The sequence below is a fragment of the Pezoporus wallicus genome, unplaced genomic scaffold (assembly GCF_028554395.1).
Source record: "Pezoporus wallicus isolate ANWC-B61680 ecotype Strahan unplaced genomic scaffold, APGP_CSIRO_Pwel_v1 scaffold_6362, whole genome shotgun sequence".
NCBI classification, from domain to species: Eukaryota; Metazoa; Chordata; class Aves; order Psittaciformes; family Psittacidae; genus Pezoporus; species Pezoporus wallicus.
In genome coordinates, this window is record NW_026637663.1 from 8,031,124 (window position 1) to 8,056,991 (window position 25,868).

The following is a 25,868-nucleotide window of genomic DNA, read 5'->3' on the forward strand; positions in this document are numbered from 1 at the left end:
TTTTTGTGTAGCTACACAGCATGTTGGAAATAAATTCCAAACGGAACAAAGTTTTATGCAACCTTATATTTTCAAAAGCACCTTACAGTAATCTCTACCCAAGGAGCAATAAAGACCTTTAATCACCATAGTCTGTGCTGTGCTGAAACTAAATACAATCTGATTTTGCAAAACCCTGTGGTCACTCAGGGGTGTCTGTTTCAGGCTCTTGGAGAGGCACATGTGCCCCATCCAAATGCCTTTCACAGTACTAAATCCAGTATGAGGCTTTACCAAAACCAAACTGTGATCTGACTGTTAAACTCCTCAAGAGGGCTGGGGACCAGAAAGGGTGGGCAGCATGCATGTTGCTCCTCATGAAATCTCCTGGTGAAGTCTGCATGCAAAGGGGACCTCAGCTGTTTGGGACAGAAGTCTCAGCAGCAATGTCACCAGAAGCTTCTGGCATCCAAGTCAGACTTCTTCAGATATTCATTGCCAGGTTGATAAACTAAGATTGGAAGAAAGATCAATGTTACAATAAATGACCTCAGGCCCTTTTCTTCCCCCTCCCTTTCCCCAAATGAAAGAGATGTTCAAAAGCTTTGCCTTGCTCTGAATTGACCCCATATAGAGAAGAGTACCTTTGCTCACTAGGCTTTTGTGTCCTGTCACTAAGGACAAACTTCAGCCAGCATTTACTTCTGTGTTTTGACGGAAGGAGGGAGAGCTCTCCAAACACTAGAAGCCCATAATGGCAGTGGTTTTGTTTGCATCCCAGCAGTCTGCATGGGCTTCCATGCTTGTTTTGTCAGAGAATTCATTGTGCCTGGCCCCAGGAAGCTTTGAGTTAGTGTTAAATGAGAGACAACCCACATATATGACAGGGAGACAAAGAGAGCACAGGAAAACAAGAAGCCTGTTCTGAACGGTGAGAGAAGCAGATGATTCTTTCCTGTTAGGGTGATGAGGCACTGGAATGGGTTGCCCAGGAAGGTTGTGAATGCTTCATCCCTGGCAGTGTTCAAGACCAGGTTGGATAAAGCCTTGGGTGGCATGGTTTAGTGGGAGGTGTCCCTGCCCATGGCGGGGGGGGTTGGAACTAGATCATCTTAAGGTCCCTTCCAACCCTAACTATTCTCTGATTCTATGGACATGCACAGGCAAGGCTGTTCTGCACTCCTGGGGGATTCAGGGATAATGAAAGACCTCCCATCCCCATCTGCAGCTTCCCTTTTCCCCCACTGAGAGCTGGCACCAGAGGAAGGAAAAACAGGGAATGTTGAAAGGTTGATCAGCTGTCAGTATGCCACAGAGCAAGGAAGGAAGGCAATAGCACGGAAGAGATGTAACCAGTGTGCGTGCTGTAAAATCCCAGCCCTGCTGAAACCTATGGCAGATGCCCCCTGCACTCTCATAGACACGGATGTCACCTGAAGTGCATGCAGAAATGTTCTGGTTCTTACAAGAGGAAAACGCTCTAGAGAAGCCCCATCATTTTGTCAGTGTTTATGAAGCTGTGCTCATACCTCGCCTATATTCAGGTTAATATACTCCTTGTTTTTCACACTCAGAGCTTGGAATACTCCTGAAATGAAAAACAGGACACCAGTGCTATAAATACACCTCATTCATATTCATACATGAGCTCCCCATCCCACAATGATAGGTGTCTGTTCCAAGGAGAGGGAGGGCCTGGCGCAGAGGCAAATCACTTAGGATTGCTTGGTGGTGGTAGCTGCTATGACAAAACTAAAGTCCTTGCAAGAGGAAATGTCTTGGTGACGTAAGGCCCTTGTGCATATCTCACTTCAGGACTTGACTGGAAGAGGGTGTCCTGAATACTAAACCATCGCATTTGGATGATACTCTAAAAATGAAGCCAATCAATTTGCATTTCTTTCTTTATCTTTTCTAATTTTTCTCTCTCAATAGCTTAATACTTCTATTGCCACGGATCAAAACAGAAAGTAAAGAGAAGAACAAAACAATAAAAACTGGTGAAGAAAGTTGATTTTGCTTCTCATAGAGAGAGCTGCATATGATTTGAGTTTGGAGTCACACTAATGATCACTTCAGCATTTATCCAGCCATTTAATCTATCTCTACTACTGCTGGAACGAGAGTGACCCTGCTCACAAAAGAACTGGGATGTAGGGTGCTCAATGTATGAGGAGGGGTATCTTCTGCCAAAAGTGGACAAGTTAAGTACAGGATATACCTGTCCAAGTACATGCCAATTATCTCTTTGCATGAGGCACAAGCAATATTTGAACCTTGAACTTTTGTGATCCCAAATGAAGCTCATGGGTGAGCCACAAGAAAGGCTGTAACATGGACTTTGCTAGCATTCTTCACATGCCTTCTATGTTGCTGCAGTTTGTGAAGCAGTCTCTATTCACACAGGGAAATTTTCCATTAGCAACAGAACATTTTTCACTTTACAGGAGAAAAGCCATCCTAAAAGCAAATGCTAAACACAGCTCCTTTCTGTTAGCCGTGTACACATGTGATCTCAGATATTGTGCAATATGCTCAATGACAGCCAAAAGAGGAACATTGGGGTTTTTTAAAAAGGGAAAGAAATTCCAGAGGAAGAAGATACTCACGACTTGCATTCTCTAAGCGAATTAAGCAGTTCAGAAAATCATCAAAGTCAATCTGGAACTGTTCATCAGAGTATCGGAGGACAATCAGTTGCAGCAGGTAGTTGCTGAGTTGGTATCCTTCCCAAAGACACATGCACAAAGGAAAAATCAGCAACCTCACTGGCCAGGGAGGAATCTGCAGATCTCTACTAACTAATCTTGAAAACCAGTTAATGGCAGGATACTCAGGGGCACACAGCCACCCTGAAAGTGATCTGACCACAGAATTCTTTAAGCTTGCAATGCATAACAAGCTCTGAACAGGAAATTTTGCAGTCACTGCAGTTTCTAGTCTGTGCACTTTTTGATGTATGAGGGACCATTCTGTCTCCCTGAAATTTGGAGGGATTTCTGCAAAACTAGGTGCTTTAATAGAAATAATTTGCAGTGAAATGCACTGACTGCTCTTCATAACAAACAGCTTACTCACTGTTCCTTCAGCCCTTGAGGGCAAATGGACGCTGAAGTTGCTTGTTTCAGGGTCTAACCCTGCAGATGTTCAGCCCTGTTGAGTTCAACAGAGCTCAAGAAAAATATAAAGACTGCTCTCACTGACTGCCCTGCAGGACTGGAGATTCCTGGGGCAAAATTAGTCTACTTGATATCTTCTCTAGGTGTGCAAGTCCTCTCTGGGATTTAAACCTCCTTTCTGTTCAGGGGCACCTGGCCAGCATAATTGATTGCAGCCCTCTTCACCCACAGCCGATGTGCCTGACAGGTTTCCCAGGTAAAATGTAGTGCTATCCTTACCTGCAGCTTTAAGTGCACTGCGAAGCTCATAGGAGGACATGGACCCAGATTTATCAAAGTCAAATTGAAGAAAGATATTCTATAACAAAATGAGAACATGGAAAGTTTGTATGCATATGAAAGAGAGCACAGATATGGCACAGAAAAGCAAGGTCTTTATTGCTAACTTGAGCATTTAAGAAAGCTGACAAAACTTTGGTCCCGATCAAGTCTGATTTTGTAACTGAGGAACAAATCTAGGTCACAGTTCTCTTTGTCATATGAATAGGTTGTTGTGAAACTTCAACCAAGTACTGCCAAACCCATGCATTCAAAATAATGAGGTGCTTTTTGTAAAAACCTCCACAATTTTTCAAAAAGTGAGTTTTTCTGGGTAGGATGTATTGCTCTTTGTCTTTTAACTCTGATGCATCCTCTTAATCTCTTGTTATGTTTTTCTCTATAATTCTGAAGGCTAGAGACAATTAGTTTAATGTGAAGTTAAGACTGTAACTTGCCCATTTGTTGCTAGGTACAAAAGGTCCAAGCAGCCACATTCATGGTACAACCAAGAGAACTGGTACAAACATTCAGACCTAAATATTAAATAATTATTAAACTAGAGTTAAATTCCATCTTTTTAATGAGATGACAAACTCAGCTACCCTTGGGAAATATTTAGAGCTGTCATCACATTCATCTTAAATTTACCCAGCAAACATACGTGCAAATCTTCCAATAAGACACAAGGATTTCTCAAACCCCCTTGTTAAAGAATAATGCATGCTTTGTTAAAAGAAATGTGGCATTAGTACCCAAAAAAAGCATTTGCCATTTTTGATGGGCTAGACAAGAAGCAGGGAACTGCGTATCTTGAATGCTTGGGTGAAGCATGAATTCAGAAGAAACTATTAATGACCATAAGGAAACAATTATGTTGCCTGTATTTGAATATTCAGTCTGTGGCCTGATTCTGCAAGCCTGTTTATTCTTATTGCCATATACAGTGACAGGGAAATGTGTTTAAATTTAGAATCAACACTTTCCCAGACTTCGGTACAGTTGACTCCTGAGAGATCAATAAAGGAAATGCAGCGACATAGGAAATTATTGTTTCCTACTACTTATGAATCATCACTTTCTACTTCTGTACAACAGCAGTAATGGAAATTCCTTAAGTTTAATTTTGATTGGCTTGTTTATTAGTGTCCTTTGCAATCTTTATCCCAAACATAGTTGATTTGCTTACAAAAATCTCAGTGATTTCCAGAAAACCATTATGGTTTAGCATCATGGAAAGCTAAGAATGTCTTTGACTATCCAAAACAGGCCCCCATACTTTTAAAACATTTGTTTTGAGTTAAAATTTGTAGCTTGTAAACATTCCTGTCTCCACTTTTGTCTGCACATACATAATAAACTATGCAGGAAATAGCTAATGAAATGGAGAAACAAACAGTGAATAATGTCACCTACTATCCATTTCTTCATTTTTTCCCAGAAAACTTTGAACTCATTAAATTCCAGTTTCCCGTTGCCGTTGGTCTGGCAATCTGAATTAAGGAAAAAGATTCTCTACCTGAAGGTCCAAATTCTGTCTGAATTTATAAGCACTGTTCCTTTAAGCAGAAAATGTGAAGTTGCCTGGAATGCCTATGGTGCCACTGAAACTCATATCGGGATTTCTCATGAGGTGCAGCTTGAGCAGTTACAGTCATGGCTGTGGCTGTGATACTTGGGGAACATTATGTGATATAAAAACACAGCTGAGCAATGCAGGCTCCACAGGAGAAAGAAAGACAGATTGTTCTGAGGCAGGAACAGCTTTGGATGTAAAAGGGATATAAATGATTCACAGAATTAAATTACCTGATTAAAACAAATTGCTACTGTACTCAGAGGAGTTAGTTAGTCAACCAATGTGCTATTCAGTATTTTTACCCAGAGACCAAGCTCTGTTGCAATGGCTTAACCAAAAATTAATGGGCATTGTGGGGTGAGGCTGGCAAAACATGGGTTCTCATGGTCTGAAAAATAATGTCTGTATAGCATTTCTGAGAGGCAGTATTTAGATATGCCTGTCCTTCCCTCTGCCTGAAATGTAAGGGTCTTTAAATACTTATTTCACTGAGTTACTGATGTTGCCCAAGCACAGCTCGCTTGCATGACAGAGCACTTGCTCTGAAATGCTAAATAAGGAATGGGCCCATTCCCCTTCCCCTTTCCATCTTACTTGCCAGGACAAAGCCCTTGCTCAGATGGACACTAGGATAGTGAGGATTCATAAAGGTAAAAACGTGCCAAGTGGGGTCAAGTTAATGTCTGTCATTATTTTAGCACCTACAATGGTGACATTATTGAGGCACTCAGAACCCGAGGGCATTACTACTCCTGCAAAAAGTCACTGTCAGTTTACCCAGCCAGGTTCTTCTTCCTGAGGTCATGTAGAACTTTGCCCTCACTTTGTGCCACTGCATGGTGACAGTGGCCGGGGAATTTGGTGGCACTGGGAGGGGACTCTGCCAGCGTTGATTTGGATTTGCATTCATGTAATTTTGTTCCTCCATGTACTCCAAATACCATGTCCAGAGTGCGATGGTTGTGTCTGTGTTCCTTGTACTGCTAAAGCAGAGGAAGAGATGTTTCCCCATTTATTCAAAACTATGCACAGATTTGCTTGGAAGCATTGCAAATAATGGAAACTATTTAGTTATATCCTAAATAGTAAACCTAGGAATGCTGCCATGCTCCTGTGTCAAGTGCAGACCCTGGCTCTGTCCCAATACCATGTAAGGATGAGATGTGAACATGGACCAGCTCCCTATTGAAGCTTGGCTCTTAAGGGAGGAAATTCAGGACTGGTGCCCTGTTTCTCACTGTATCTGTATGGTGACTGATCTGCACTAAATTTCAACATTATGGGTATTGCTTTAACAGGACAAAGTTTTGTCTGTTTTGGTTTTCTTCTCTAGTGTTTGAGAGGATGTTACCTCTGTCACGGACTACAGCAAATAAAGCAAAAGGTAAGAACTTCTCGGCTGAACAAGCAAGACATAAAGCAAATGTTAGATACTTGCCTTGTTAGAACAGTACCTGTTCTGTCTCACATGTAACAAAACTGTCTATCAGGAAAGCATGCTGTGAAAAACATGCCTACCTGAGGAGAAGCCATGCTAAGCAAACTCTACAGGCACCAGAACATTGCAAAGGATGAAGCTGGCGGGGAAGTACCAGGGCTATGATTCATCTCACCTAATGTCTGAGCAGTTATTTAGCATTCCTCACAGTCAGGCGCATCCAGAACAAGCATAATTAAACCATCTTTTTCACTATCTATAAAGGAAGTCTAGAAAGCTAGCTTAGATGTAGACACCTACACCACAAATGACTAAATTTGGACAAACTTTTCGCCCACATGTCTGCTTCCTGGAGTTCCAGGATCTAGCTGTAAGACCAGATTTTCCAGCTATTAGTCTGGCTGTCAAAAACCCCCACAGCTTTGATATTAGTAATTTTCAACACTCTGCTGGTCCTTAATTTCTGACCCATAACTTGCAGGCACAACTCTGCCTGGTGAACTTCACCCTCCAGAAAACAGACTTTTCTGGAATTATCTCTTCTAGGCCGTTTTCAAATAAACCACTGCTTGAAAAATGCACTGGTCTATATGGAAGTAATTTGAGAATTACTTTTAAAAGTGCTCAGCATTAAAGCATCTGCCTCTAAGTCTGCAGTAGAAAATAGTCTGTCTTGAAGGTCCTAGCCCTAAATTTCTATGAGAAAAATCAGTATACAACTTTCACGTTTTATTTTTTTCTTTGGGTAGTGTTCTGCCATGACATTACTACATTCGTCTCTGATATCCAAGACAGGTACCCCTATGGACAATTATAGTCAGCATTCATTTAGCCTCACAAGCACTTATTCAAAAGGATACATCCATCAGAGAAATGATATTTCGGCATGAAATGAGACTTAAGTTCTTGAATCTGATGTTCTTTGCTGGAAAAGCACAATAATAAGAAAGAAGCCATTGGGTAAATCTGCCTTTTATAAACTGAAAGTAGAAAATAGGATTTCATAAGTGGGCATAGCTGCCTCTTAGTCCTCATGCTGGAGGCAGGGCAAGGTCGTGTTTAGATCACAGACCAGATGTTTTCCTGGCTCTGCGCAGCTGGCTAGAGGACATCAAGCAGGAGTCATAACACAGCCTGTCTGTAAATGCATTTAATGGCAGCTTTTATAAAGTTCTTTACACCGCTTACCTCAGAGGATATCAGCACTTACTTCTTTTTAATACAGCGTTCAGAACATATTCAAGTTCTTCTGCAGATATCTCCATGTCCTACAGTAAAATAAAATAAAGGAAAAAAAGTATAGCATCTGTTACTTGAATATTTCTGTAATCAAACATACCAAAACCCTCAAAAAACACAAACATTACCCATCTGTACTTTATTGCAACTCAGGAATAGAGAACCATACAAAACCCAGAAAAGGCTAAAAACTAAAGGGCTGCTGTGCATAAGTCTAGCTGAAGGAGATCTCCAGCAGGAACCACTGATTCAGAGAAAGTAAACTGCAGTTGGACACTGAACCAAATAAGCTCCCTCAGACCTTGAGTTCCCTTTGGTCCTCCTGCTTGCTCACCAGCAACTGAACCCTTCTCCAACTAGACATGAGGCATGGTGACATCTGGTGCCCAAACAACACACTACAACTAAGCATACTCCCAAAAAATGTTTCACCTGGCCCGTAGAAGTGTCTCACCTCTTTCCATGTCTCACTATGACCCACAGGGGTTTTGCACTCACCTTTCCTGAAATCTGCTCAAACAGTGTCTTGAAAAGTTTTTCTTCTTCAGTTTCTTCTGGGTTTGGGGTTGGGGTTATGGGCTGCAACATCAACCACAGAAGTCATTAGATGAATTGTAAACCATTACATTTCTCCTGCATATAGCCCCTCTGTGCATCAGAGGACCAGAGTACATGTTAAAATAAGGGTACACATACTCCTGAACATTGGTAGGCCTGAGGCCACACAACCATCTAGCTGCCCAAAGGGAGTCTCAATCCCTCATTTCCTTTTCCTGGGTGGTTGTGTAGTCTGCCATTGCCTTTGCTATGTCAAAATCAAGAGCACCCATCCCAGCAAACAGCTTTTCTCTCATCCCACCCATGCACCACTCTGATTCCCTGGTCCTTGAACAGCCAGAGCTATATCAAGCTCTTTCCAGCAGCACAGCAGCATCATTCAAGTACCTCTTGTCCTTCTTTAGAGCACCAGCCAGATGTGGCTGCACTTTGGCACATTACTCGGCACCATCCTAAGCCTGGAAATGCTTTCAGCTGGCTGCCAGCTGAGTGCCTCCGTGCAGTCTCAGAGGGGTAGAGACCAGGCTTCAGTCTACACTGATGACCAGAGAGATGAAATAGTACAGAACCATTGCTATAGTTGGGGTGACCATGTGAAGAGAGAGTTCTTGGCCAAAAAAGTGGGGAAAGAGAAGGCAACAGCACAGCGTAGGAAGCAAAGAGTAGGGCTTTGTTTTGCCTACCCACAGAAGATACAACATGGGTGCTATCTCGTGTACTGTCACCAGAGTGGCCGTGCTGACACTGCTTGGCCACTTACAGTTTTTTTGACTGTATGTATTTTAGAATCATAGAATGGTTAGGGTTGGGAAGGACCTTAAAATCATCTGGTTTCAACCCCCCTGCCCTGGGCAGGGTTGTTCCTCACTTATTTCTGCTCAAGTCTGTATGCAGTCCCTTAATGATACTGGGACAGGTGAACAGATTTACTTTGCTACTGAACATGGCCCTGAGAACCCAGAAAAAGAGACACACTTGAGGTCTTGGCTTAGCTTGTTTCCATGGGAAGACACACCACAATTCACGGTTTATTTGCAGGGATACACTTAAACAGGAGCTGACTCAGACTCAGCTGCAATTAGTGCTCAGCAGGCAGACCAGGCCATTCAGAAACAAGAACTCAATCATTTCAATAGGCACACACATGTGCCTAGTGTTCCCTCCCAAGCCCTGCAGATATTGATAAGTAAAATGAAGTCATTTGTATGAAAAACCAGTGTAGGTCTGTTGGCATTCTCTTGCCTCTTCTTTTTTTCATTATAAAATTTTAAAGATGTGAATGGCTGTGTGCCTCCCTGGTGCTAACAGGTGTGCTTTCACTGCACCCACGGTGGCTGATACACTCTGTTGCCAGCTGATGCTGGCTGCCTTCAAGTGGATGCAGAAGTACAATGATTATGATTTTGATTGTTACAGCTCTTTTACCATATTCAGCAGAACTGGCTGTTTCAGTCACATACACAAAGCTGGCAGTTGTGTAACATTCCTGTGAAACGAACGTGTTTTAGCCAAAGACAGTAAAAGAAGTGTGTGCTGGCTTCTGCTGAGCTATTCTCTTGCTATTTTAACTCTTATAGGCTTACCTCAGGGAGATCAATGGCAACGTTCTGATCTAGATCCCTAGAGAAAACAAAACCTTATTCAGTATCTGAAGATATTCAACATCTGCTTGGGGTGGAATCTTGCTCATTACATTTTCCAGAGGGGGATGATGAAACTGTATTTTTTATTCAACAGGTTAAGTTTAGCTAAAATTCATCTGACAATCACAATTTTGCACTGTTTGAATTTTGGTGTAAGCCCCTAAAACCAGACTTGAAGCAAGGCTCAGGGAGGGCACAGCTGTGCATGCTGCCTGCTGAAGAATTCATCTCATTCTTTCTTCATTGCTCACACACTTTTTCCTGAATACCCTTTCTTAGTATAAAATTCAGACAAACTCAGGGAGGAAACGAGCAGGAAACAAATACTGCTACATTCAGAGAGTCCTGAACAGTATCAAGTAGCTAGCAACTCTTACTTGTCAAGCTTCTAGCAGGCTCACCATGGCAAGCTCTATTTCACCACCTACTAAACTCTTCTCCAAAAGAAGCGTCAGGTTTAGCAAAAATGGGCAGGAGCTTTCCATGCCAGGGCTCTGCTCTAGGGCTAGGTGCCCAGCAGCCAGACTCTCCCCAGTAGCAACCAGCCTGACATGCAGGTGAACACCAGAGGGCACAGAGCTCACATCTGACTTACTCAGTGATGGCCTTCTTCTCAGAGAAAATCCTCAGGCAGAAATCTGCCTCCTGGTGCGGCTCAAACGTGGTTGGAACAAGAACGTAATCGCCTGGTGGCAGCTTGAATCTGTTAGACACTTCCCTTAAATTAATATAGGTTTTGCTCCTGGCCTTGGAGGGGTGGTACCTGAAGAAGTCTTTGCCCAAGTGTCCATCTCTGCCGGGGCTCTAGAAGGGCAAACAAAGGCAGTGCTGCACTATCCAGTGTGTGCAGGGGCCATCCTTGCCCCTTTCTCAATCACAAGCACAAGCCTCTCACCCGGCTGGGATCCTGACTCTCATCCCTTCATCCAGGTACTTGCAGCACCCCCAGCTCCTACGTCATGGCAACGACCCACTACTGGTGGTCCTTTCCCACCCAGAAGGCAGTCTAATAGGATTCTGGGACATTGTCTTCCCTCTGAAATATTCCCTGCCATTGAGTGCCACAGTCCCAGGCAGGGTGTCAGGGAGCAGTGACAACAGATTTGCCAATTCAAACCTCACTTGGGGGACAGGCACTCCTGCACCCCAAGAGGCTCATAAGAAGCAACATCCCTCTTTAAGAACCAGGCAGAGGATGACAGAATCATGGGGCCAAGGAGTCTACCCTGGGAACCCACGGCCCCGTAGGGACTCCTAAATCCTTCTCTGAGAGGGCATCATCCCAACCATGTAAAATACTCTGTGGGGCTTGATGTAATGAGAAGATTATTTCATGAGCAAGGGCCCTAAAAATACATAATAGCTGGCAGGGGTACAAACCCAGAGAAAGATGCTAATACTGATAGTGCAGCTACTGCGCTTTAGAAGCAGTAAAGTACCTCATAAATAGAGTAGCCTATGGTTAGCATTTCAGCTCCAAGCTTCTTGAGTTTACGGCGATCCTTCTGCATCAGCGCCGCTATGAATGTGCACTCATCTTGTCCATCGTCTTTTTCTGTCAAATGCAGCTTGATTTGTGGGTTTGTCCAGAAAGTGTCTGCCAATGTAAAGAACACCAGAGAGTTCCTTGCCTCAGAATAATAATACCACCACTACTACTACTAAAAGAAAAAATAAAAGAAGGCAAAAAGGGCAATTAAGCTGAGGTTTTGCTCAAATCTAGTTTTTCCATTCCCTGTCAGGCTTCTTTCCACTAAGCTCTGCAGAAAATAAGCCAGATTCTAAAGTCCTTCATGGAACTAGGTGTAGAAAAGATTTTATGCCTGATGTTTTATTAAGTTACTGTGGTTTAAATAAAGTTGTCAGATAGGATTTTGTTAAAAGTACAGTACTACAATGATCCCATAGTGCTGGCGCCAATCTGGAGTAATACATTTAAGGTCCATGCTGCTACTTCAGAGCCACATAAACATGCTGGCTGAGTTGGATTTTTTCTCATTTTACACTTACTGCTGCAATTTAAGGGACTTATTTGGAGCTAGTCCTGCTCATGCAAATGTAAAGAGGCAAATCAGATCCAGTGAACTTGAGAGCAAAGAAAGCAGCTCTTACACTGCAAACTCTCAAGTGGGACCATATGAACATTTGTCCTTTTGGCTGGTTCCTGCTAGCTGAGCATCAGCTGGCCTGGCCTGCACCCACAATTCTTGCTATGGGATAACAGGAAAGGTGGCTAAGAGTGGGTAAAGACTTCAGTGCTGCTTCTCATTTTCAAAGCAGTATCTATTCACCTAGGAAATTTCTACATCCTCCTGCAGTGGATCCCCGGACCCAGCTCCCCTGGTGGATGGTCACCTCCCACTTGTGTGCAGTGCTGTCATCCAGGGCATCTGGAGTCAGGTTGCAGATCTCAACTTTATCAAAATGCACTTTGAAGTCTTCAAATTTCATCCTGAGCAAAAGACATGGGAAGGAACAGGCAGTCATTCACTTCAGTGAAGGATGCCCAGCACAATTACTTACACCCTGGAGTCCGAGGGCCAGATCACCAGCTTGTGTGAATCTGAATAGTTTCAGTGACCATGGAGGTATGCTGATGTACACCAGGGGAGAAACTATCTCTCACTCACTGTGGTGTAAACTATAAGCAACCTTACTGTCTGGGTCACACTCTGACATCTCTTAATACCTTTCTTTTTACACTATAACTCTATTGATTTTATTCAGTTACCATTGAGCATAAGATGAAAAAAGGTGACATTGGCACAAAATCTGTGATGGAAAGAGTGATTTCATCAACACCATCCTGGCCTTAATGGCTGCACCTATATTGCCAAAAAGCCTACCAAAGTATGGCAGGCATCTGTGCAGGAGCTAAACCTACCTACAAAGCATCCAGTGCCAGCCGCATGACAGCACTACAGGGAACACATGGTGATGGGTTAGCCAAGCCATGGTATGATTAGTCTGTCTGCACTTCAATTAAAGTCACACTTGGGCCTCTGCTAAGGTGCCTAGTTTCAAGCTGCTCACCCTCCCCTCCTTTATGAGTGCCTAGGATCCTATCCCAGCAAAAACATACACCAAACATGAGAGGCAAAAAGGATGTTTGGACTTGAGTAGTGGCTCCTGCCTGCCTTTTCAGGTGGTATAGAAACACTGCTGCCTGCTACTGTGTCACACAGAACCACAGAATCATAGAATGGTTTTAGGTTGCATTACATATGTTTTATACCCAAGGTGGACACCTATACTTGGCCATGGGAAGGAGGAAACAAATGCCACAAGACAGATGTTTTTGAGCTGTTAGGCTGGGCTGGTTGAAACTAGACTGCTCAGCATGCCGAGCAGCAGATAAGCCGTGTGATTTTATCTACCAAGTAAAAGGTCAGTAAGATACCAACAGTCCTGCTGGAGAAGGAGCTTTGTGTTCAGGACTGGGCAAAGAGCCAAGAGAGGGGGCAGACAGAGCCAGGCACCACTGGCCATGGTATGCATCCCTGGGCAAATGGAACAGAGCAGGAAAGCTAAGAGACAGCAGTTTGCATGGTGGGCACTGCAAGGAGGGGAGGCCCACTGATGATCTAAGACTGAAGGTAGCCTTGGCAGGCTGAACTTCTCTCTGTAAAAAAGCAGAGGTATTAGGCCTTTCTGAGGGCAATTTAGCATCCAGATGTGTCCTCTGGCCCTCTTTTTCCATGGACCATGAAATAATGTACAGAAACTGATCTCTTCCCTAACACAAATTTTAACATCCATCTTTTTCCTCCAGTGGCCAATGCCTAACAACAGAATGGAGTAGCAGGAGAGCAAAAGCTCTCCAGGACTGCATTTTTATCTGCAACAGTAGCTGATAGGACCCAGCTAGCCCAGCTAGTGTAGATCATCAGACCATTTTAACGTCTTTACAGATATATCACATTACTGCTCACACAAAGTCTGTATGTGAAGCCTAATAGGGAAACTATCAAGGTGTGGCTTAGAGGGGGGCAAAGAGGCAAACACTCCTTAGAGAAATACACAGAAGTCAAAAGGTATTAGGAAAAATAAGCCTGACGGACTGGGTGGAGGTTTAGCTGGTATCAAACTTGCCTGACGGGTTTTGGAAGCATTTCTTATCTTCTGCATGTAATTTTTCTCCACTTAACCCCTTCAGTAGAAATTTCTGTCCCAGGGGCTTTTGTTTCTGATCTGAATGACTGAGATGCTGGATGAGGAAAGTCAACATTTGTCTGGGTATGCTCAGCCTCATTAATTTTTATTTGCCTCCCCAGGGGACTTAACTGTCAGCTTAGCTCTGTTGGACAGACCTATTAATGTATTTCATTACTCATTCGATGCCTACTAGCACGTTTGCACCTCCATTACACAGCCAGGCTGTAAGTCGTGCCCTGCATGGACTTGCTGAAGTTACTTGGTTTCCAGGTAAAGTCTTTGACTCCTTTTCTTTCACCTCATAAGTTCCGGCTGTAGACAGGTCAAACACAGACAAAAAAACCCAAACCAAACACAAAAGCTTTTTGGAAAAGCTGCTAATGCCCTATTTCATTTGCAATGTCAATAGCAAAATAACTCAAAATAGCCTAAGTAAAAATATTTAAGTAATGGATCAGCCACTGGACCGTCTTCCCTCCAGAGCTATCAAAACTGGGGATAAATCATTTAATATAGCTTAACCTGCTGCATTGTCTATCATAAATCATTTTTCGGGCCTAAAGTTGAACTTTGGATTAACTTGCATGAAAAATCTGGAATAACCCTCTGCACAGCTCTCTGGATTTACCTCTATGTAAAACAGATGAGTATTTGGCCTTAGAAAATGTGATTAGACACATTGTCAGAAGTGCACAGCATGGTTGATATGAGGGGGGGACTACATCATGTGCAAGTCAGCCATCTGCTCTGTCTGAGATTGTGAATTTGGCATGAGGAGCAATTCACACTTCTAAAGCAATTTTCACCACTTTTTTTTTTTCTCTTTTAATTTCATCTTTTCTTCAAATTTTCCATCATTTCACACATAACTTTGTGTTCTTTTACTTTCTGTAACAAGTAGCACTGCTCCTCGGGACTCCCTTCCCTTCCAGTGTATGACTAGCGTCACCCCTGAAGGTATTTCAAAGGTGATAGAGTGCAATACAATGCTCCTTTCTGTAGAGCCTACCTTTATTCATGGGAAGGATTTAAAGGGTGTTACATCACAGGGAGACACATGGTATTTGAAATATGATAATACCATTAACTAAGCTGACTTTTAAAATGCATTTTGTTATTAAAATAGACATGGGCACGCATGAAACACAGAAAACCAAGTTATCATTCTACCAGCCCTCTCCTAGGTGGAAACTGAGCATTTTCTCACACAGATACTTTCCTTATTGGTCACTTACACCATGATTTCTGACTAGATCCACACACTTTAAACCCCATGGCTTACCAGAACTCTCCATCATCCTGTGCTGCCTGAGACAGGCGTCTCTGCTCTGATGGGCTGACTGAACGCCACTCCAGAGAGCTGCAAGAAAACAAACCCAAGCTTTACTACAGTATGTGGCTCAGAACGACTGGCTGGACACAGCAGCAGGCTGTTCTTCCACATGTGTTTCATTTGATCAGCTCACACAAAGAAAGATGCATCTAAGAGGTTTCCTGAATCCTGCTATTACTCATGGTCAGAGACCCAACCAACATAACTGGAAGCAGGACCAAAGATTCTGAAGCTGCTGTGGGATGGTCCTGTGTGAGTTATTGCCTGCAGTCAGAGTTGGGATTGCTGTCAAGTTCTGGAGTTGGGTATAATAGGGCTATTGGTAAACATCAAGATTTTGGTAAGTCACACCTCTCCTTAAATCTGTTTTCCACCTGTCGCCCCATCTCCTGCTTTATGTTTGTCAGCAATTTAGGGTCAGATACTTCTTCAAAATTGAGTCAATAGGAACTGAGTAGGCTCCTTCCTCATAAAGGAAGATTTGCTGGAGTTGCTGGGGTTCCAGGTAAAGTATTTGCCTTCTTTTCGTCCACATCTACAACTCCAGCTGTGGCAGATCAAAACTAAACAAAAACCTGACAAAGCTTTTTGTAAAACCAAAATGCCCTGCCACATTTCCAGTCTGACGTAATAAACAGGCAGTAGCAGGCCTCTTGTGTTGAGGTTTTTAACTCCAGTAACCACTGCAAAATGTTATTACAGATTCTTGTATTGACCTGTAAGCCCCTTTTTCACCCTGAGTTCCAGAAAACCTACCAAGTGCAGAACCAGAGCTCTGCTTTGCACAGCCTTTTTCAATAAACAGCAGGAATTGCCAGATGCCTGTCCTGATCTTAACCTCTCAATATTCTGAGATTTAATCACTCATTATATATGCCGATTATCCACATTTTTCTTTTTCAAGACAACAAAGGATCAGAGCTGATGTGGAAATATTTCATTTATTTCCGGGTCATGTTTAGGACAGGGTCATTCAAAGTAATCCTGCAGATGACTTTGGGTCTCAACAATTTTAAAGAGCCAAGTAGGTTACGGTTTCTGTCCTCTACAACTGTATGAATACAAAAAACATGGTAAAAGAAAGTGAAACAGAAATGAAGCTGTACGTATGTGCAAAAATACACTGAAAAGTGTATGCTGGGGGAGAATGCAGTGTTGGGTTTTATTATACTTTTTTTCTTTTCTATTACTGCACTTTGTTTACATTTGGTAGTAAAATCAGACTGGTTTTCAGCCCAATCCTATTGTGCTTTTGGGTTCTTTCACATCTTTGGTAGGTACCACATCAGGAGGATCTCATTGAATGGTCATATATAACCTGTAAGGTTCCTGCATATCCCTAATGTGTTTAGAAACCAAGATCAGTAAATACAACCAGAGATGCATAAGCTACTTATAGGGGGTAATACAGTATCAATTTCCAGCTTATCTGCAGTAGGACAAAGTACAGGTGTTGCGTTACAAGTACTACAGCAACAGCCTTGTAAAAATTGAATGAAAATTCACTCTAAATGTATTATTTTTCCCATCAGTAGTGTCTTAAAATTAACTTATCTCATTATTAAAATTAACTTATCCCATCATTCAGTATTAATGAATATTTTTTGCTAGTGCTAGATTTTGGTGACTAAACAACTTTACAGTGTCCCCATAAATGGGCAGCTCTGAAAACACCAGGGGTGACATGTTAGTAAGGCAATAACACTGGTATGCACGTGCAAACTCTTGATTTCATTTTCTGTGAATAGCTGGGGCTGCAGAAAGGCAGCTGTGGAGCAGCAGCTGGGATTTGGCCCTTGTGAGGCCAGCATGTATGGGACAGCTCACGCACTTGTCACTCCAAGGGCCATTCCACTCGACCTGTCCCCAGGGGTTCCTTATCCTTATGAGCTGCACTTGCTGGCCCCGATAGCTCACCTGGGGAAGAAAGAAATAGAGAAAATTTCAAGTGTCAGTAGCTAGGGCTCAGGACTTCTCCTGTGGGCAGAGGCTGGGCAAGCTGGTGTAACAGCCGGGCAAAAGGTGCAGGCTGCTACAGACGTGGGAGGGAAGGGTTGATGGGAAGTTCGATAAACCCTGAGGATAACTCCCCCTGCCACCTGAGGTCCAGGAACATTCCCTTATCTTTCTCCTTTGCACTGCTGAACATACCTCATCAATGCCAGTCACAGAGTAAGCGTGGCCCTTTATAAGGCCAAAGGGGGTTTTGGCTTCTGACTCGGCAGCACTGCTGGTCTGAAATACAGAAAAAAGGTGTGAATCTCTTTTTTCAGAGTGAGATTGCAAGTGGTGCAAACCGGTCCCTTTCAAGCATCAGGTGGGAGCTCAGTGGCTAACCAGTAGTGTGAGCAGACAACTTGGCTGTCTGCTCAATGCAGGCAGTGATGGTGCAATGGTGCCCTCTGAGCCCTTGAGGAAGGGATTTTTCAATTTTTTATTTTTTTTTAAGCATTGTTCACACATAAGGAAAATGAGGTGGTTCCAGGCTAAAACACCTTCTCTGCCCCTGGGATTTTGTATCAACATCATCTGTGTTTCTGGATCTCAATCTTAACTCCCATTCAAACGTAGTTTATGTTAGCTAAGGAATGGTGAAAGCTGCTCTCACACTGAGGTCAGGTGTGATACGGTCTCATTTCTTCTGAAAAGATATTGATGGAGTGGTGACGGCAGAATTCAGGGCTGAAAAAACAACCCCAATTTTGTAGTCTCTGGAACCAGTAAGTCCTCAAAAAGCTATGACCAATTTTAATGCTAAGCAACCAAGTAAGTCAAGAAATAAAGTTCACTCTCAGCAAGTGCTCGCACTCATGTCATTATTGCCTTAAATACAGTGTCCATCACCTCCTGAAAAGTGATAAATTCTTCTTGTCTTTTAAACAACTGTAAGAATGACTACATTAATACTACATATCCAATCAGTTCATAGCTATTATTTGCAAAGTTAAGTGCATATCCAACTACTGTCTTAAATTAAATTTTTTTAGCACTGAAACCACGAAGCTAAACAGAGAAATGCAGCCCCTATTTCTTACTTACATCAATGGAGCAGCCCACCATGGAGCATCTTTTCAGAGCTTTCTCTAGGATTTCATAGAAATTGTCAGGAGCCTTTTTAACCTCATACGTTTCTCCTACGCCCCCAGTGAAATCCTCCATGGCTTCTATTGTGCTGCCTCCTTTCAGAGCCTCGTAGCTGCTGTTCAGCCTGGAAAACACACGCTGACCATGAGACTTTCTTTCAAAACTTTGAAGAAACCCATGTTTGAGAGTTTTCTCACATGGGCATAAGATTGCAGCAATGGCACTGAAGTCAAAAGAAGTATCCCAGAATGCATCCAGGATAAATGGGAGGAGTACTGGGATCAGTCTGCTTTCTTTGTTAATTGTATTTTTAATTCATTCATTTCTCTATATCCCTAAAGCCTGTGGTTTTTCTTTCTTTAGTGCCAGTTGTCAGGTTGGCAAGGACTGAACATCACTGTGTGTCAGTGGCTTGCTACCTGCCAAATCATTTAGAAAGGCAGAACCATCAACTGAGGTCTGAGCAGAGACACAAATGTCAGGATTCAGGCTTTGATGCAACTCTGTTGCTGTCAGCTAGGGGTTTATCTAATGATGTGCTGGAAGCTGGACCAGCTCACAAGAGATAGGCATAATATCTTCAGCTCAGGGCAACAGCAAATGCAAAAAACACTTCACTGCCACCAAAAAATACTGGATAGAAGCTGTTCGCTGGAGTTGTGAATAATGTGTGTACACATTGTGCTATATACATGTTGCACTGTATACAAATAGTGAATTTATGAATCTGCAATGACTTACTTGGCATAGGCTTTCTCTAGTAAGGCACTCCAAAATTCATTGCATTCAGCCGAGTGCAAGAAAACCAACCGGCCATTGAAGGTGGGTAATCTGTCATCAATCACGACATCCAGCCACTCGTTGTGCTGCCAAAACTGTTTAGAAAGTATGGGGCATGAGTTTGGTGACAGCATGTCATTTCCTGAGTGCAGCACTCTGGTGTCCCAGCACTTCTAGTTGCAAGTCACAGGCTTGATTAGAAGTCATATATATGTAAACCATCCATTCCCACTGTAACATATTAGACTGCTCTGAAAGAAGGGTAATATATCTTAAGAAAAGACTAAGACTAAAAGTGCAGAGCTGTACTGTAGCTCCTTGTCTGGATAATGTTACTTATGCAGCTACACAAGTGGTCACCACATGATTCAAGTCACCTCCGAGACACACATGCATTACATATCCCACTACAATTCCTTACATCCTAAGTGGAGTTTGTGTGCCAAGGAAAATGTGACATAATATCTAAAGCCATACATCTCTCCACAGAGCAGAAATGGCATGACTGTGGGAGGCTGACATAGCCCACTAGGTTGTTTCTCAAAACATGAACACTGTAAGCTCAGCAATCCATGTTTTTTTCAGTTTCTCCTCTGCAATAACTGGCAACCCCACTGCAAAATAGACCATGAAATATAATGACAGAAAAGTGCTCATGCTGTGCCATCCTATGTGATGTGTTTATCTTACCTGGAAATGAAATATTCCAGCATAATCTGGCCCAAAATTTTGATCCAGTGGAACCACTCTTGATAATGTTTTTTCGTTCAGTGTGAGAGAAGCTATGGCTGCCAATAGCCAGCAGTCACCTGTGAATTGAGAAAAGGTAAAAAACTCCTCACTTTCTTTCCTTCAAAGGAGAAAAGGTAAGTTAGGGCCTAGAGAAGATGTTATGGAAGTTAGCTTCCACCCCTCTTGAAATCCAAAATACAGCCTGTGTGTCCCCAGGAAGTATGTCCCTGTCTGACCAGGGGAGACTGCTGCAGTTTGGAGGTGCTGCTAGACAAAAGATTCCCTTGGGCTCACAGCACCCTCACATGGAGATCCTTCCCTGATCTTGAATCCCACTGCACCAGGATGGTCCCTGGCATGGATGGGAGGGTGCTACCAAAAAGATGGCTGCAGGCAAGGTGAGCATGGCTCACCTCCACCTTCACTGCTCCCACCAGCTCAGGAGGGACAACATCCTCTCAATGTGTAAAGATATTCCTGCTGCTGCTCATGGGGTGTAGGCATGACTGCATCAGCCCAGGGAGAATCACTCACCAAGATCCCCTTGACAAATGTCTGTTCTTGTGGCTCCTCCAAGGATAAACTTGGGGTCTTTGACAATGTCCTGGGAGAAAGGGAGAGAGACACAGAAATTACTTGGAACATGCCAGGAAACCATCAGCAACGCTCTGAGCCCACATGTGCAGCATGGTGTATGTGCCCCATGGGCCGTACTATCCTGCAGAGGTGTAGCCACCACAAAAATCTAGGTGGGGAATCCTTGCTAAGTAGTTACAGCGTGGAGCAATCAAAGAATAAAATATCTTCATTTTTTTTCTATTTAGTCAGCTGTTAATGAAAGGCTGGAGTTGTCTATTCATCTGTAGGCAATTGTTCAAATATCATAGCACAACCTGCTGCACAATCTCACTGTTAGACTAAAACCCTTGTTAATGGCTTTTTGTTTGTGTTTTTTTTTCCCCACAGTGTCTGGAAAAAGGGAAATTGTCAATTAACTTTTAAATGCCAAGGTAAAGCCTTTTCTTTACCTGCACATGGTACCTGGAACATACAGCGTCTGACAGCCACGAGACCATTTCCTCCTCAGACAGGCAAGCAACAAAGGCAGAGTCCAGCCTTGTTTGTTTTATAGAAGAGCTAACACTGCCCACCCTTGTGTGCTCAGAGGGACTGTTGCTCACGGGGGCATGAAAGCAATTCTCACGCATTCACTGTCCTAGTTCAACTACTAGCACCACGGCTGCATAGAAAAATAAGTGGCAAACCACTAAATGTGGCAGGAATTCACCTTCTTTGCTTTTTTTTTCCATGAACTGTAAATTGAATTTGATTGAACTGAACAGAAAAGGGAGGAGAGAGTATCTAATATATTACTATTAGATACTAATACATACATTAGCTGATATGCCTGTAGTTAATGGGTCTGCCCTGATACGTTGTTGCAGACCCTATGGCATGAAGCAGAGCCTTTTGCTTAAGTGACAGAAGCTTACAAAAACCAGAAGAAAACTAAAGAGAGGCAAAATAGAAGAACACATTCAGCCATTTAACCTCTGCATTTGCCTAGAAGGAAAATGGATTGCTTTTGGATCATATCACTGCATTTTGTGTGGCCGTCAGGGCAGGATATTGACAGTTCTGTTGTGCTTCCTGCACTTAGTGAACCACCACTGCTCCTGTGAAGCGCACCCTGCACAGGCAATATTCAGGAGGAAGCTGGTTTGCACACGGTTTTGTTTGCCTATGCTGGGGAGGAAGTGGTGGCCAGGTTGTGCATCAGCCACCAGTAACCCGGGGGGAGGTAACACATCACATCCTGTCACCAGTGTGTGGAGCAAAGGGAAATCAAACAGCAGCCCCTCCTTACCTGGCCCACCTGCTTGTTAAATACGCTCCATATTGTTGGGACTGGATGTGAACAATAAAAACACAGCTCATTGCCTTTACACATCAATATAACAACAGCTGATAAAGTAGCTGATCTTCAATAACACGCCTTGGTTTAGCACCACTGCTCCTGGGGAATGTAATTCTCGTGACAAGAAATGTATTTAGCTGTTACCAGGAAACTCCATGTGTTAGCAAGGGACAAGATAAAAAACCTTTCCACTGACATGAGTATGAACATTAGATTCATGGCCCATTGCTTATTACACAGCTCTGAAACTGACATATGGAAAAATATTTTCAATCTCTTATGTCAAAGCAAAAAACAAAAGTAAAAAAATCAATAGAAAGGGATAGAAAGGATTTTGGCTGGGCCCGTGCCACATTCTCTGCTACACGAAACAAAACCACATTGCAAAAATAGTATTAATTTCAAGGGGATTTTCAGACTGGGTGGTGTAATTATGTGTATCAGGGCTTTAGCATATTAAGGGACAAAACCCAAAGGTGGATCTTGCATTCACAAACAGCATACAAAACAAAAAAATTCATGTATTTGCCTGTGCAGGGATATTACCTACAAGTGGGGACATGCAGTCCTCACAGAGATGAAACGAGGTGACCCGTAACTCACAGAATCCTAAGGGTTGGAAGTGACCTCAAAAGATCATCTGGTCCAACCCTCCTGCAAGAGCAGGGTAACCTAGAGTACATCACACAGGAACTTGTCCAGGCGGGCCTTGAAGATCTCCAACGTAGGAGACTCCACAACCCCCCATGGGCAACCTGTTCCAGTGCTCTGTCACTCTCACAGTAAAGAAACTTTCCTGATGCTACATCAAAGCTGTGTTTCTTTAGACTCAAAAAGAAAACAAATTGCAGCCCCTGCACCTGTCTCACATTGGTAGACAGGGTAAATGGAGACCCAAGACAGGCTGAGGATGAGGTTATTTAGGTGACCTTATTTTTATTTGTGATTACACCAGTTGCCAATGGCTGCTCTTACTAGGAGAATTTCCTTCTTACTTCCTTCTGCAGACCATAGATTCATTTGGCATTGATAAAACACATTTGTCTTTCATTTTTTTTTATTTTCTTTTTCACATTCTTCAGCTTGTATGTCTGATGTTCCTAGACACTGAGCTGTTGAATTTATCCCAGCAGTCAAACTTAGATGGAAAGGAAAGGAAAGGAAAGGAAAGGAAAAAGGAGAAAATACAATGAGAAAAGGGTCTTCTGTTCTTTGGATTGTTCTAAAATGTTGATAAGTTAACAGTTTCAAAGGTTTTGTTTATAATGAAAAGGGATTGCTAAAGAGAATTGCTTTCTGAATCTTAGCACACTTCAGATTTATGTAGAAAGTGAGATATTCCTTTAGTGGAGATGCATGTAGCTCACTGATTGCAGTAGGAGGTTTACAGATTAGACCTATCTGAGGGTCTTGTTCACAGCGTGTAAAAACGTGTACACATGCAGGTATATGCATGTCAAAATGACAACAAAGCCTTTTCTACTCTCATTACCAAAGATTAAACTTTAGCAGAGTGTAAATCTGAAGACTAACATTACCCTGCAATTACCCACATGTATTGTGCTACACTTCATCTAAGCTATTGTAAACTACTGTTAGGAGAGTTGGTAAAAACCAGTCACTGTGAAAAGCAGTTTGAATGCAGGTACCCTACACAGAGGCTGTGCTCTTATGCTCACTATCTCCAACACCACAGCCTTGTCAGCTCAGCTGTGGCAGCTAATCTGGGTCATGCTCCAGGCCTATATCCCACTTGCAGAGTAAAATGTGTTACCTTGAAATGGTGTTGCAGTGCCTCTATGCTAGTGCTGGTCCTGATGGATAATAGAGATGAAAGTGACATAGCTGAAATGTGGAGGAGCCAGAGAAGAGCATAACTAAAACCCTGTCCTTACACATCCTCTAAGACTCCCCTGAGCTTTATTTCTTGCTGTGCAGCTCACTGAAGTTCACCTTCCTGCATGTGGGAATTGGAGTGTAAAGTCAAATCCCGTTTCAGGCAATTTATTCTGTAAATGTTTCCAGTTCAATGTACAAAGATCTCAAAGAAGACTGAAACAGCTACAACAGACAGATCGCTGTCCCTGGGTACCACGCACAAGGACACACAAGCTCTCAGCTGCTCCTGGTCACAAGTTCAACTATTGTGAAGCCCAAATGGAAAAAAAGATAAACCAGGACCTAATGGCTGGCCCAAGGAAAAGCATTCTTTCTGATTTAATGTTGCAGGCACTTGCATTTCTCATGCCCCACAGCACTCCAGAGTCACCACACCAAAAATATCTCAGCCCCACAATCCCATCCTGTGCTGGGGACCAGCCCCACAGCCTACCTGGCTTTTGTGGCACAGGTAGGCAAGGCAGGCAGCAGTACCTGCAGGGGCTGCACTTGCCATGTGTACGGATCTCCTATTTTTCATAGCTGAAACTTTTCCAGGAGAATAGCTTTAATTCTGCTCTGCAGTGGCACTATGTTAACTATCATCAGAGGCATTTGAATGCCTGTCATATCAGATTAAGTTAAGCCAAAATTTAAACCTTTCTTTAAGCGTATTTTGTTCTTTTTCTCCCTTGGTTCTTTTTCTCTCAGGGTCGCCAAAGGAAAGTTTTCTACTAAGGGAGAGAGAAGCTTTCAGACTATGAAGAAAAAGAGAATAAATGTCAGTCATTAGCAAAGAAATGAAATTAAACGTAGCCACAGATTTTCTGTGGCTATTAGTTACAGAGTTAAGTGGGGAGAAGGAACCTGGAGTGATGTTGGGTTCGTGATCTGAGAGCATATGACTATTGAAACTTCAGGCTCTCACTGTGTCATTAATGGTTGTTATGCAAGATGCATTAAGGGATACTTTTCAAGCCCTTGGCTACTGCTGAATGGCTCAGTAACCATGGCATGTATCTGTAATCTCTCAATGTTTCATGGTGGAACAGAGGAAGTATAAGAGTCTCATACTCTGAAAGTTGAAAGGTTTGAATTTTTTAAGTTTAACCTTAATTACGAGTTTCCTACATTAACAGCATTTGATTTTCATACCGTTAGAACAGCAGCAAAGGTATTTTACCCTTAATTCCTTGCACATCCTCTTATTTTCATCTTAGCTGTTTGGCAGTCATGTAAGAGAGAAGGCTGACTACCAGTTGTTTGTGCACATGCATAAATACACGTCCATAGAGTGTGACTGTACAATGAGCTACATCTGAGACGTGGTGTGAACCCTTCCAGCCCTCTCATCCCACAGCTTGAGCAATTTGTGGGTGACATCCCAACACCACACCACTTCCCCTGAGATGGGAAGTGTCTTCCCTGCACTTCACCTCCCTGAAAACCCCATGGTTTGGTGCAATCCCAGAGCACAGCAGGGTCTGACTTTTGGCAGTATGAAAGGCAAGAGCGCAATGTCATACTCACCCCGGGCCTCTTCCAGATGAAGGGAATATGTGGCTTTTCACTGAAGAAGAGAGAGGAGTCACAGGCAGGAAAGTCGGGATCCTCAAAGAGGACTCCCCTGCGCAGGCACTCCTGCTTCAGCTCCTCATAGGCCTTCCCCGAGCTGTGTGTGGCACATGCAGCACTAGGCAGCGCCGGCGACCTCGGCTTCAAGTCCCGGTACAGGTAGGGCATGGCTCCTTCCCACCTGCCAGAGAGATCCCAGGGAGCCAAGGCTTGGCAGGAGCAGGCAGAAAAAGAAAAGGGAGCAATAATACCTCTAGTGTCTTGTGAAGTAAAGGGCAGAGGAAAAGAGCGTGCTATGGCGAGCTGGCAGCGTCCTCCAGCCCTCCTCCGTTGCACTTCTTTGGACTGCAGTGCAAGCAAGACCAGCCTCCTGCCCTGAACAGCAGCAGAGACAACCACCCTGAAAGCAAACAGGGAGGGAAAGCGGCTGGCCCTGGTCACGGTTGGAATGGGAGCGGCGTGGTGGTGCCCTGTCCTCCCCTGGGGCAGAGCCACTGCGCCCGCCTGGCCGGGAAGGGCGTGCGTGGTGCCACCAGGTTG

General features: G+C 43.3%; 1 protein-coding gene across 2 annotated transcripts; it reads right to left on the reverse strand.

The window, feature by feature from the left end:
• CAPN9 (calpain 9) lies at positions 1 to 25,645 on the reverse strand. 2 transcript variants are annotated; one of them, XM_057407007.1, is made up of 20 exons: positions 25,284 to 25,645; positions 20,492 to 20,561; positions 19,916 to 20,034; positions 19,187 to 19,320; positions 18,401 to 18,569; positions 17,513 to 17,596; positions 17,193 to 17,278; positions 15,311 to 15,388; positions 12,165 to 12,325; positions 11,313 to 11,470; positions 10,469 to 10,677; positions 9,814 to 9,850; positions 8,171 to 8,251; positions 7,644 to 7,701; positions 7,294 to 7,358; positions 4,833 to 4,901; positions 3,378 to 3,456; positions 2,589 to 2,705; positions 1,509 to 1,567; positions 1 to 490 (listed from the first exon to the last, which is right to left on the reverse strand). In XM_057407007.1, exons 1-20 carry the CDS (start codon positions 25,494 to 25,496, stop codon positions 464 to 466), a joined length of 2,073 nt encoding a protein of 690 aa, XP_057262990.1. In that variant the 5' UTR covers positions 25,497 to 25,645; the 3' UTR covers positions 1 to 463. The 2 variants fall into 2 exon arrangements, with proteins under 2 accessions (XP_057262990.1, XP_057262991.1); XM_057407008.1 differs by lacking the exon at positions 1,509 to 1,567.
• Positions 25,646 to 25,868: the final 223 nt, after the last annotated feature.

Bases quoted from the DNA above. Each gene is read 5' to 3' on its own strand.
- CAPN9 (XM_057407007.1), bottom strand. From the start codon at position 25,496: ATGCCCTACCTGTACCGGGACTTGAAGCCGAGGTCGCCGGCGCTGCCT. The intron at 10,678-11,312 runs GTACTTTACTGC...TTGCCCTTCTAG, and splicing joins TAGGCTACTCTATTTATGAG to AGCCCCGGCAGAGATGGACA. The intron at 2,706-3,377 runs GTAAGGATAGCA...GTCTTTGGGAAG, and splicing joins CAGTGCACTTAAAGCTGCAG to GATACCAACTCAGCAACTAC.